The 12,663-nt window shown below is 40.4% G+C and overlaps 1 protein-coding gene across 3 annotated transcripts in view; it reads left to right on the forward strand.

Annotated features, from left to right (window-relative positions):
- The window catches only part of atrn (attractin), a 520,815-nt gene that overhangs the window by 174,901 nt on the left and 333,251 nt on the right, over window positions 1-12,663 (forward strand). For all 3 annotated transcript variants that reach the window (XM_069923525.1, XM_069923527.1, XM_069923526.1), the window contains exon 11: window positions 9,680-9,764. In XM_069923525.1, coding sequence (XP_069779626.1) covers window positions 9,680-9,764 — 85 coding nt within the window. The remainder of the gene's footprint in view (window positions 1-9,679; window positions 9,765-12,663) is intronic.

The following is a 12,663-nucleotide window of genomic DNA, read 5'->3' on the forward strand; positions in this document are numbered from 1 at the left end:
TTGACCCATCCCATTTGCCAACAGTAGATCTAACACTGCTCCTTCTCTGGTCGGCACCTCTACATATTGTTGTAAAAAACTATCTTGCACACATTTCACAAACTCTAACCCATCCATTCCTTTCACAGAATGTGTTTCCCAATCTATATGTGGAAAATTAAAATCTCCCATAATTACAACCCTGTGCTTATCACAAATATCTACTATCTCCCTACAGATTTGCTCCTCTTGGTCTCGGTCCCCTCCGGGTGGTCTATAATACACCCCTACAAGTGTAACCTCTCCTTTCCTACTCCTCAGTTCCACCCAAATAGCCTCCGTGGATGTGCCCTCTAATCTATCCTTCCTAGGCACCGCTGTAATATTTTCCCTGACAAGCAATGCAACCCCACCTCCTCTTGCCCCTCCGACTCTATCACACCTAAAACAACGAAACCCAGGGATATTCAGTTGCCAATCACATCCCTTCTTGGTTTAAAAACTGCTTGTCGCTGTCTCCCAGACACAAGTAAACAGAAGAATCTTTTGTCCTTGTGTCATCGAGAAGAGCAAGCCGGCTCCTGGGCAGGAGCACGAACCAATGTTGGGACGTGGCAACAGTGGAGGGGTGTTGGGCACTGGCGATGGCTGACGCTACTGTGCTGTTTTTGGTTTTGTTCCGATAACCAAAAAAAAAACGGAACAATATCTGGTCCCAAGCGTTTCAGATATGGAGAAATGTACTGTATAGCTTAATTGTGGTATTTTGGCAGCTCAGGCATAGGGCCAGAAGGACCTGTTATTGCGCTGTATGTCCAAATTAAAACTAAATTAACAAGTCGTGTAAATAGAATCCACTCATGCAGTAGAACCACTTCCCTTTATATTTTGAATCGAAGTGATAATCCATTATGTAACCACAAAAAGCAGAAAATGATGGAAATGTGCTGAATATTATTGAAAATCTGAAACAACAGTACAAGTATTTTCTGTCGGATCTTTTGGATGTCTTTGACTTGATCCATTGGACCACTATTTTTAGAATGACTTTAAAAATAGTCCCTGTGGCAGAAAGCTTCCAAAGATGATTCATATTACCATCAAACAGAATTTGGAACTGAAAGTAATGAAAAACGATCAAATTGTTATGTTTTAAGGGGGTTCATAATAGATGGATCAAGAGGTAGGAATGCGTGTGGGCTTAGGGAGCAACTTCCAGGACTTACTGTTTTGCTAGCTGAGGGCACTCTATCTGATGTGGGACGAATGTGTACCAAACATCTGAGTTGAAGTGAGGAATGTAGATATCAGAGGGCTGTAGGTGATGGGGTGGTAAGGCAAGGAATGATTAGTAGGCAGGAATGAAAATTTAAAACCCAGGCCATGCTCAGTGGTTGTCAATGTTGGTCAGGAGCTCAAAGGGCATGGATGAATCTTTCGATATGGGAGCAAAGTGAACCCTAAGTTACAGGATAAATTACGGGAGGCTGGCAGAAATACTTTGTGTTCATCCTATTTAGAGATAACACGGGCAAGGAAGCATCGTGAGAGGTAAGGTGAGACAATACGAATATGGAATGTAGGGGAGTCAATGAAGCTGGAGGTAAGTGGTCCAAACCATATCTTGATTTAACATCCCAAAAATTTACAAGTGTTACACACTATTTAGTTCAGTTTCATGTATGGCAGGAGGGGTAGAGTTAGTTGCTGATGCAAAATTTTATTGGCACTGAAACAATGATTTAAATCTTGCCAGCAGTTCGATGAGAGCTGAAACCTAACGCGTGAGCAATAAAGAGAATATTTAGTTTTATTTACTCCTGCAGATACTAAAGAAGTATTAAATGTTTTAAAGTCTGACTGAAGGAAAATTGTTATTGATTAGAAAATTTCCCTGCATTGAATTGTCTGTAGCAGTTACACACCAGTCTCTTGTATTGAACACAGAATAGTACAACACAGGAACAGGGCGATAATTATAAGGTTTTTAAGAATTATTTACATGCAGTGAGATCATCTCAGTTTCCTAAATTCCAAGGAGCACAATTTGCATCATCTCTCCAGGCCACCTCTTCAATTAGAACATAAAACAAAACAGAAGGTATGAGTTGGCTATTTGGACCCCATTCCTCATAGCTACTTCTTTTATTAACAACATGGGTACTCTTTCCTGTAGAAACTCAATATTTCCTCATTTTCCAAAAATGCATCAATATCTGACTTGAATCTACTTGACTGCTCTGTCCGGCCTGTATCACGTATATGTTTCCTTTGTTCAAAAGATTAATCAAGTGTCCCCTCATGTCATCAGTGATGTATATAATTTCAATAAGACCTTTTCATTCTTGTCATCCAATCCTCTTGTACTTAAAAGGCGAACATTGTATTGTGGCTAGTCTAGTTCTGAAATAACGCACTCCAATGTTGCTTCATGGTTGGTGTGAAAGAGATTCTGTTGAAGTATACATCCATAATGATAAATCTTGAGCTTCATTCACAGGCACCATTTTCATAATTGGTAATCAATTTGTTAAGATCGCTTAATTGCATTTTGAGTGTTTAACTAATTATCCCTAGCATTCAATCAGAAACAGTTTCTGCTCAATTAAGCAGAAAGGTGTTTGTAGTTTAATTAATGCCCTGACTTTGCTGTGTGACCTATTGAAAGCCTTTTATGTGCATTTGGATTGTAAGTAAATTCCAAGAGAGGGCAGCATTGGCATTTAAATGCAGTGTATTCTTCAGCAAAGCAAGATATTCTTCAGTCTGCTTCAGTATTTTCTGCATGTCTTTGTCTTGGTCCATTGGACCACTATTTTTAGAATGACTTTAAAAACAGATGGTGCTGAGCATGGGATGTAAAGGAAACATTTCAATTTATGTGGTGACTTTTACATCTTGAAGATAGTCCAAAGCTCCAAGTCGCTTTTAAAAATACCATCACTGTTATACTACAAGACAAATGGCAGATGTAATTTAGTGGCGAGATGCTTTAGAACCATGGAACATTACAGAACATTTGGCCCTTCAAGTCTGTGCTGAACTATTCTTCTTCCTACATCCATTTCATGTCCCTTCATACTCCTCCCATTTAATGTGCCTGTCCAAATGTTTCTTGAATGTTAAAATTGAGCCACTTCAGCTGGCATCATGTTCTATACTCCCACCACTATCTGTTCCCCCTAAACTTCTTCCCTTTCAACCTTAACTCATGTCCTCTGGTTTGTATCTCACCTGACCTCAGTGGAAAAAAGCTTAGTTGCATTTACTCTGTCTGAACCCATCATAATTTTGTCTACCTCTGACAAATCTCCCCTCATTCTTCTGTGCTCCAGGGAATAAAATTCTAATCTCTTTAACCTTTCTCCGTAACTCAGTTCCATTTAGCAGCATGTATGTCAGCATTTTAAAATCATCTTGTGGTGAAATAAAATAAAAATCAAGAGTAGTGATTCAAAGGAGGAGATTCTTAGAGGATTTCCGGAATTAGATGTTGATGACTAAAAACATACGTCCGATTGTTAGGCAAACAATAAAGGATTGACCAAAATATGACTGTCACTGACGGTTTGTGACATGGATGACGCAGCAGTCCTGGTGTGGAATTTAAATGAAGAAAATTCTAGAACTGATTTAGTGAACTACACAGACACACACACACGTTCACACACACAACACACACACACACACACACACACACACAGACACACACACACACACACACACACACACACAAAGCAGAGATGGTGGAAATCTTTCAGGGATTAAAAGACAAAAATAGTCATTTAAAATTAGAGCAGATTATTTTAAGTGCGTGCTCCTCAACATCCCCCCACCCCACCCCAAAAATCCAATCTGGAATGTGTAAATGATGTTTTATACAAATCTGAAATAAACTGTTTGCAATGGACATTGAAAATGTTTGTTTGTGAATGTGGTCTTTTAATTTGTCCAAGTTGAAATATTGCTTGTTTCCAACCACATCTAAAGTTTTTATCAAACATCAGGGGCTTTTGTTAATGGACAATTTTAGTGTTATTTACCCTTGAGGATTTAATCTCTTCATATTTATGCTTTAACTTGCAATGAAATGATAAATGCGATTCATGGTAACTCCCTTTCTCTAAAACACAAATTAGATTTCTGTAACTTGCCAGGAGATTTAAATCATTATTTAGTAATCTCGCTGCCTTTGTCTTTGTAAATTCACTTTGCCTCAGTTCTTGTTATGCTGCTGGTGCTATTAGCAACATGGAGAATATTGGCTCCAAGTCTTCTTTCAATATTTTGATTTAATTATAGAATGGAGGAATACCTATCAGTTGCAATTTTATACTGTCAAATAAGACAACTCTAGAAACAAAAATTTCACCTTAAAATCAGGGTCATCCTATGCGCTGGGTCTGAAATCCGAACCTCGATGGCGGTCTCAACAGTGCTGCCATCTTCCTGCTGGTTCCGACACAATCTCGCGCATGCCTTGTTAGTTATTTGTGAAGTCTCAGCACTTCTCTGCAGAGTTCACCCACCCAGTCCAACTGCTGTCGACTGCACTGGGTTTAAATGGCCTATTAGTGGTTTATTTTAAAATACCCAAATAAAATTGAACCCTTTACATTGTAATTTCTTATCAAAATATTGTGATTTGCTTTTAACAGTATCCAGGGTATTGCTCAAAACCAATATTTTAGGTGGAAATTCCAGGGTCGTTCTGTGCATGAGTTGTCCTATTTGCCAGCATATATGGTAGTTTGATTCATATTTGGCACAGGCATGTGGGCCGAAGGGCCTGTTCCTGTGCTGCACTGTTCTATAATCTTACTGTTTGGAGCAGGCCTCCAGCCCATCGAGCTTGCTCTGCCATTCAAGGATATCATAGCTGATTTGATGAGAGCCTCATCTCCACCTACCTGCCTTTTCCCTATATTCCTCAATTCACCATCTATATAAAAATCTATCCAACCTGTCTTAAATATATTTACTGAGGTAGCCGCCACTGCTTCAGTGGGGAACAAATTCCACAGATTCACACCCTCCAGGAAAAACCTTTTCACTTCATCTATGTCCTAAATCTATTATCCTGAATCTTGAGTTCTGGTCTCACCCACCAATGAAAACAACCTACCTACCTCTGTCTCAATTATGCCTTTCTTAATTTTATATGTTTCTATAAGATATCTTCTTTTCTTCTAAATTCCAGACTAACACAATCTTAATCATTAATGTAAGAATAACCCAAAGCACTGACAATTCTTCCCCCCATTCAATTGGCTTCGTTCCTGCAACAAATTATTTTTTGATCCTGATTCCAGCATCCGCAGTCTCTGCGTCTCTTGCTTTTTGCATTTACCCACTGTTCCTTTTAGGATGTTGATCACCCAGTTATTTTGAGAATTTGTATCCCTGAACAGATTTTGGATGCAATGTGCAAATCAAACAAGCCAAAATTCCCAGTTTGCTGAATGTTAGTTGTGTGAGATATGGAGTAAATCTTTAATGAAGAGATTTCAAATCAAATAACTTTCTCACTTACACTTGAGTATTTTTGTGAGTGTCCAAAGAGTATATTGAAATGTAACTATTCATGTGTCTCAATTAATTTTTATTTGCCTCCTGTTGTTGGAATTGTCTGTTACATCGTGTCTGCCTTATTTTCTTGGCGTCAATGTTGCACAAAGTTTTCTCTTGAGGGGAATAGTGCATCCACTTTTGGCAGTAAGTTTTAAAATTTAGATGAGGACTCGGTATTGATTAAAGTTGAGTTGTCAAAAAATTGTCATGCTTGGTGAAGCATCAAACAGACAGTCTTCCCTCTGCAGCTGACTGACTGGAGCTGCATTATTAGTTTCCAGCGCTGATACCACTCTTTGTATTTATCGTTCAATTGCAAAAGTTTTTGATTTTGTCCCTTTAACATTCTGTATAATTCCAAATTTCTACATAGAATTTCAATTGCATGGGTATGCCTTGTGGTGTCAACCTGCTCACACTTCAAGTTTGTTGTCACGTGTACTGAAGTATAGGGTGTTTTGAGTCCTCTCCAGCAAATGAACACATACGTTAAGTACAGCAAATAAAACAGACCGCAGAGTTTCAAGAAGGATCCATTAGAATGAAGTGAGGGCCATGTTATTTTACTAGTGTGAGTTTGTTCATTCACCTGATAGCAGTCGGAAAGAAACTGATTTTGAATCTGGTGATGTATGATTTTACTCTTGTGAATATTCTCTCTGATGGACCAAGGGAGAAGAAAGTGTTTCTGGGGTGAGATGAGTCCTTTAACATGGAAGCAGCTTTCCTCAGGTGGTGGGAAGTGTCAGTACAGTTGAATTTGTTGCAAAAAAGCACTAGGTCTTGTCTGAAGTGCAAAGCATTATTTTACAGAAAATTCATGATTTGGTCTTTTCCTGCAGATTATTCGGCATTTGTTTTGTGTGGCTTATTCCTTCCATGGTATTTACTATTGAGAAATAATAAGCATCTGTGGAGGAGACTTTAGGTGAATTTTTGGAATTAAGCTCTTGTGCTGTTAGGGCCGGGGCAGGTAATTACTTGGAATTTTCTTGCAGAATTCTGATGGAGATTGCTTTCTGACAATGTCGGTTTGCCTTATTGCATAACTATGGGACTTTGAACCACAGTTGTCTGTCAAATGAGTTTAGCTGCTGGTCCTGTGACTTTCAGTTCTCTCCATCCCGCCTGCTTGGAAAGTTAGCTGCCTTACCTCAGGCTGTCAGCAACTTTCAAGAATCCCTGAGGTAGCCCCAAGTTGAATGAACTTAGAGAAGCTCTAAGTAAAACATGAAAATCTGCAGACACCATAGTTGAAATAAAAGCAGAATTCTGAAGAAAATCAGTTGGTCAGACAGTGTATTTTATAGCAAAGGTACATAACCAATATTTCGGGCTTGAGTCCTTCATCGACGTATAACAAGATGTAGGCAGGCCCCCAAACAAAAATGGTGTTGGGGAGGGGCGGGGCATGGCAAGGAATACAGTCCCAGAGGCATGAGGCAATAGGTGATAAGGGAGGGAGAGCACACCAGCAAGTTGGGGGGGGAGGAGGGATGTCCCTGTGAATGGAAAGGGAAGGGGGTAGAGAGCTGGAGGAAAGGAGACAAGGAAAAGGGGAAGGGAGGGAGAACAGTGAGAAGCTGGGGTTGCTCAGAGGATTGGGCAATGTCAATCGAGAAAAATGATCTGTCAACAGGTAGGGATTCTTTGTCGTGACTGAAATGCAAGCATTAAAACGGGAGAGGGTGGAAAGGTGACACGATATTAAATAAATGAAGGTGGGAGAAGTGGAGAGACAGGTAGTGGAGTGGTTGACCTGACCATTTAGAACCATAGAACATTACAACACAGAAACAGGCCTCTTTAGCTCTTCCATTCTGTGCCAAACCATTTTTTTTGCATAGTCCCACTGACCTGCTCCCATTCCATCACCTTCCATACCTCTCTATCCATGTACCTGTCCATATTCCTCTTAAATGTTAAAATTGAGGCCACATTCACCACTTCAGCTGTAAGCTTTTTCCATACCACCACCACTCTCTGTGTGAAGAAGTTCCCCCTAAACTTTTCTTCTTTCACTCTTAACCCATGTCCTCTGGTTTGTATCTTACCTACCCTCAGTGGAAAAAGCTGACCTACATTTACTCCGCCTAGCCCTCCTCATAGTTTTAAATGCCTCTATCAAATCTCCCCTTATTCTTCTATGCTCCAGGGAATAAAGTCTTAACCTTTTTAACCTTTTCTGTAACTTAGTTCCTGGTGTCTGGGCAACATCCTAGTAAATCTTCTTTGCCTTCTTTCTATCTTACTGATATCTTTCCAGTAGTTGAGGGGACCAAAACTGCACACAATACTCCAAATTTGGTCTCACCAGTGTCTTATACAACTTTAACACAGCATCCCAACTCCTATACTCAATACTAATATGCCAAAAGCTTTCTTTACAACCCTGTCCACCTGTGATGCCACTTTCAGGGAATTATGTATCTGTATTCCCAGTAACCCTTGTTCTATTGTACTCGTCAGTGGCCTACCATTTACCATATGTTCTTTGTTGCTTAAAAGTTCACATTATCACCTTCCTTCCTTACTTGTGTGATTCCATCTCTGGTAGCCACATGTCCATGCTTTTCACCTTTCCCTCACCCATTACCTGCCTCCATTTGCCATTTTTTCCCTTGCCTGCTTCCTTCTATTGCCTCTGTCCCCCAACTCCCTCACCTCCCTCTTTCCTACTAGTTTTATCTATTGTCTTCATCTCCTTCCATTCACATCACTCACTGGCTCCTATCTCATCCCTCCTCGCTTCTAATGGCTCGAGAGTGCCTGGACAACAAGTTGCTGAAGGCGAAGCAAGCAATTATTGGGATATGTGTATGTTAGCCTTTATTATTTGAAGATTTGATTGTATGAGTAAGGAAACTTTATTGAGATTTAAACCTTGGAGGACTGCAGCTGGAGGATTATGTTTAGTTTTATTTCCCTACTTGAAGAATGTATACAGTGTTAATTTTACTATGCTCCCTCTTGGATATGGCAAATTTGCCATATGAGGGAAGATTGAAAGAATAAAAAGATTTGGCTGAGATGAAGTGGGGGGTGGGGTGATAGTTTGAGACTGAGGTTAGAAATCTCTTCACACAGAGGATGGTGAGTCTCTGGAATTGGTTACTCTCAATGCTGGTTGAAGCTCAGTAATTGTGCCCATTCAAATCAGATTGATAGATGTATGAACCTTGGGGGAGGGATATGGGGCATTGCTAGAGAATGCCACTAAGGTAGAAGCCCTGATCTTGACAAACAAGAAGTGGGGCTGAAGAAGCTGTGGCCTATTCTTGCTCACGTTTTTTCAGTTCTCCCAATTAAAATCCAAGGATCAGAGGGGGCTGCCGTGAGGCTTTAAGATGGTAGTGGGATCTACTTTCCTAATCAGAGCCCCAGGATAAAAGTGGGCCTTCAATCTTTTAGCTGGAGGTTTGGCACAGGAGCAGTTCGATACTCTTCTGAATTTAACCTGAGGTCAGGAATGGGCTGGAACCTTGGATCAAAGCTAGGCCCCCTGTTAGAGCCCTTGTGGTGCTGGCTGCCACCATCCTAATTGGATTCCTGGATGGTTTTACAATGTACGTAATTTTCAGACCTTGACTTCAGTCAGTGGAATTTCTGTGGATCAATTTTGAATAACAAAACAAGAACAGATTGAAAACTGTTTACTTCTGAAAATTGTAGAGTATTTGTACACAACTGTTGAGAATTTCTAAAGTTTGTTTGCAGTCTCTATTGTGCATATTTGCATTCCCAGTAGCAGCAATGTCAAAGGCTAAAAAGTCAAAATTTTCAATCACAATGTAGAAAACATTGTAGGACACAAATACAAAATATTAATGCTAAATCAGAATATTGGAGACTTGTATGACAAGACCAAATAACTCACAGGTTGACAGTTCAAGGAAACTGTTAAACATCCTGGTTTCCATATAACCTTGTGTATTCACTATTGTTGACTCTTAATTGCCTCACCATCTCCTGAATTGTCAGTATCGTTCATATCTTAAGTACGCAAACATTCAAAGTCTTAAGTTAAACTTCAGTTGGGTGTTATTTTGAAATGAAGAACAGTTGCACAGTTTAATTGTAGTTTAGGGCTCAGTTTAATTTTGGTTAACTTGCACTTATTTGTCTACAGCTTGTGATGAGTGGACTGTGCTGCCTACGCCCGATCTTCCTCGTGATGTAAACCGGTTTGGTCACTCGGCTGTATTCAACAATGGGTGAGGGACTGGGATTTCATACTTTGATCAAAATAACAATGGATATTGTCTGTTTGAAATTGATATTTGAGTACTGAGGCTTCCCTGTATATTTGTAATGAAGCAGATGTTTGGGCAGAGAGCAAAGATCTATTTTTTAAAAATCTCTTTTTGGCTTTAACGAAGCATTTGTATGTTGGTTGAGATATTCTGTATTTTTGAATGACCTCTATTTTCATACCTATAGACAATCAACATCCCAGGCTTCCTCCTTCAAAACTTTTTGATTCTCATTATTGCCTTGATTTTTTTCCTACTGCAGTTATTCCAATTGGATCACCGGAAGAAAACAATTCCTGATTTATTTTCCAATACAGTAACAACATAGTTTCCCCATTTCAGGGCATCATAATGCTTGGGACATTTGGGTTCACAATGTGTTTGTGAGCACTCGGGTATGTTTAATTGCTTCATTGGTGCAGGTATAAGTGAGCTAGGCTTGCTTCTAAGTTTTTGATCACATCTGGAGTCTGTAATAGCCATTTTTCAGCATGAGCCCCAGAGTTGTACCAATAAAGTCAAAGAAGCCTTCATGAGGTCACAAACAAGAATAAAACTAAGAGACATCACCCAAACTTTAGGATTACCAAAACCAACTACTAAGAACATCATTAAGAAAGAAAAGCATAGTGTTGAGCTCAGTAGTTGGCCAAAGCAGACAGAAGAATTCTCAATATAATGAAGAAAAATCCCCAAATACCTGTCCGACAAATCAGGGACTCTCTTCAGGAGGCAGGTGTGGAAGTGTCAATGACTACTGTCCACAGAAGACTTCATGAACAGAAATCCAGAGGATACACAGCAAGATTCAAACCACTAGTTAACCACAGAAACAGCCAGGCCAGATTACAGTTTGCCAAGAAGTATTTAAAAGATCCTGCAGAATTTTGGGAAAAAGTCTTGTGGATAGATGAGACCGCGATTAACCTATATCAGAGAGATGGCAAGACTAAAGTCTGGGAAGTGTAAAGGACTGCCCAAGATCCAAAGAGTACCACCTCATTTGTGAAATGTGGCGGTGGGGATGTTATGGCCTGGGCATGTAACTGCTGATGGCAGTAGTAAAATGAATTCTGAGATGATTAGAAACATCTGATCTGCTCAAGCTCGAGCAAATTCCTTCAAACTTGTTGGATAGTACTTTATCCTTCAGCAAGACAATGATCCCCAAAATACTGCTAAAGCGACAAAGGAGTTTTTCAAAGCTAAGAACTGGAAAATTCTTGAATGGACAAGTCAGTCACCCGATCCAAATCCAATCGAACATTTCTTCCATATATTTAAGAGAAAACTTAAGGGGACAAGCCCCCCAAACAAGCAGGAGCTGAAGATGGTTGCAGTAGAGGCCTGGAAGAGCACCACTAGAGAAGATACTCAACACCTGGTGATGTCTATGAATCACAGACTTCAAGCAGTCAGTGCATGCAAGGGATATGCAACTAAGTATTAAACTTTAATATACATACCATTGCTATGTACCCAATATTATGGTATTATAAAATGAGTGAACTATGTATAAAAAGGCCTGTAATTTCTACAAGACCAAATTAAAATGTACACAAATACCCTTTTATAAAATCTGGAAAGTGTAATTTTACGCATGTGAATTGTTAGATTACAAATTTAAAACTGTGAAATATAGGGGCAAATAAAGGAAAGAAATGTGTCTTTGTCCCAAACATTATGGAGGGCACTGTTGGCCGCCCATGTTTTGGGCCAGAGCCCTTCTTCAAGGAACAATCTACAATCATGGCAGTCCATCCTACTTTATAATACCTTGGGATTCTCCACATCCAGCCAGGAGGACTGATTAACCTCATATGAAACACTCTACATTTTCTCAGTACTGGATTGTTGGTCAAAATGGTTCTGCTTAAAGCTCTGGAGTGAGACTTACATTTTCTGATTCTCAAGGGCAACAAGTCATATTACTTCTAAGAGGCTCCTGCAGCCACTTGTTCTCGCCCCATTTACTTTTTCTGCTTGTTTTACCTGTATTTTGGCTCTTTTCAGTCTCTAGGACCCTGACACTTAATTTAGTGAAGCACCAACTTACTTGATTGCTTTCAGTTTGGTACACTGCATACAGTGATGTGGTCTCCAATTGGGGGAGAGTGGGTGTCTCTCTTCCTGGACACTTACATTCAGTTCACAAGCGCGATGCTGAATTTCCAGTTGCCTGTCACTTCAATTCTCCATCCCACTGACCACTGCAGATGCTTGGCGGCATCTTGATGGAAGAGAAACAGAGGCAACATTTCAGATCAGTTACCTCTCTTCAAAATTTATTAACATTGCTGCGATCAATAATTTTACAGGTAATCATCCATTTCTGTCTTGTAACTCACATTTTCAAGATTATTTTCTCTCTCCTCTCTTCTTGTGTTTTACATTTCAGTTGTTTCGGTGGCACAGTTAGCATAGCGGTTAGCGCAATGCAATTACCTCGCCAGCGACTGGGGATCGTTATCGATGCTATCTGTAAGGAGTGTGTCCGCGTGGGTTTCTTCTGGATACTCTAGCTTCCTCCTAACTTCAAAATGATCGAGGTGTAGCATTCGCGCTACGCAGTCATGGAGAGGAACGACACACACACCAAAGCCTTGAAGTCGAGACTGGTTTATTGCACTGGCCGTCACGTTTATATGGGCCCCAGGCGCTGACATCAGGGCCCCGCGTCATCAGAGTACCGGCCTGGGATTGGCTGGCATTCCCGCCACAGCTTCCGCTTTCCCACCGTTTTGGAGGTCACCTGGGACGACGGCCGGTAATCAGGACCATGCGATCACCGCGTTCATCGGCTATTTTGTGGGCCGGTTCGTGTCTCCGTGCATGGGCCGTTACGTGACCCCACCCAGAA

Source organism: Narcine bancroftii, chromosome 3, assembly GCF_036971445.1.
Source record: "Narcine bancroftii isolate sNarBan1 chromosome 3, sNarBan1.hap1, whole genome shotgun sequence".
NCBI classification, from domain to species: domain Eukaryota; kingdom Metazoa; phylum Chordata; class Chondrichthyes; order Torpediniformes; family Narcinidae; genus Narcine; species Narcine bancroftii.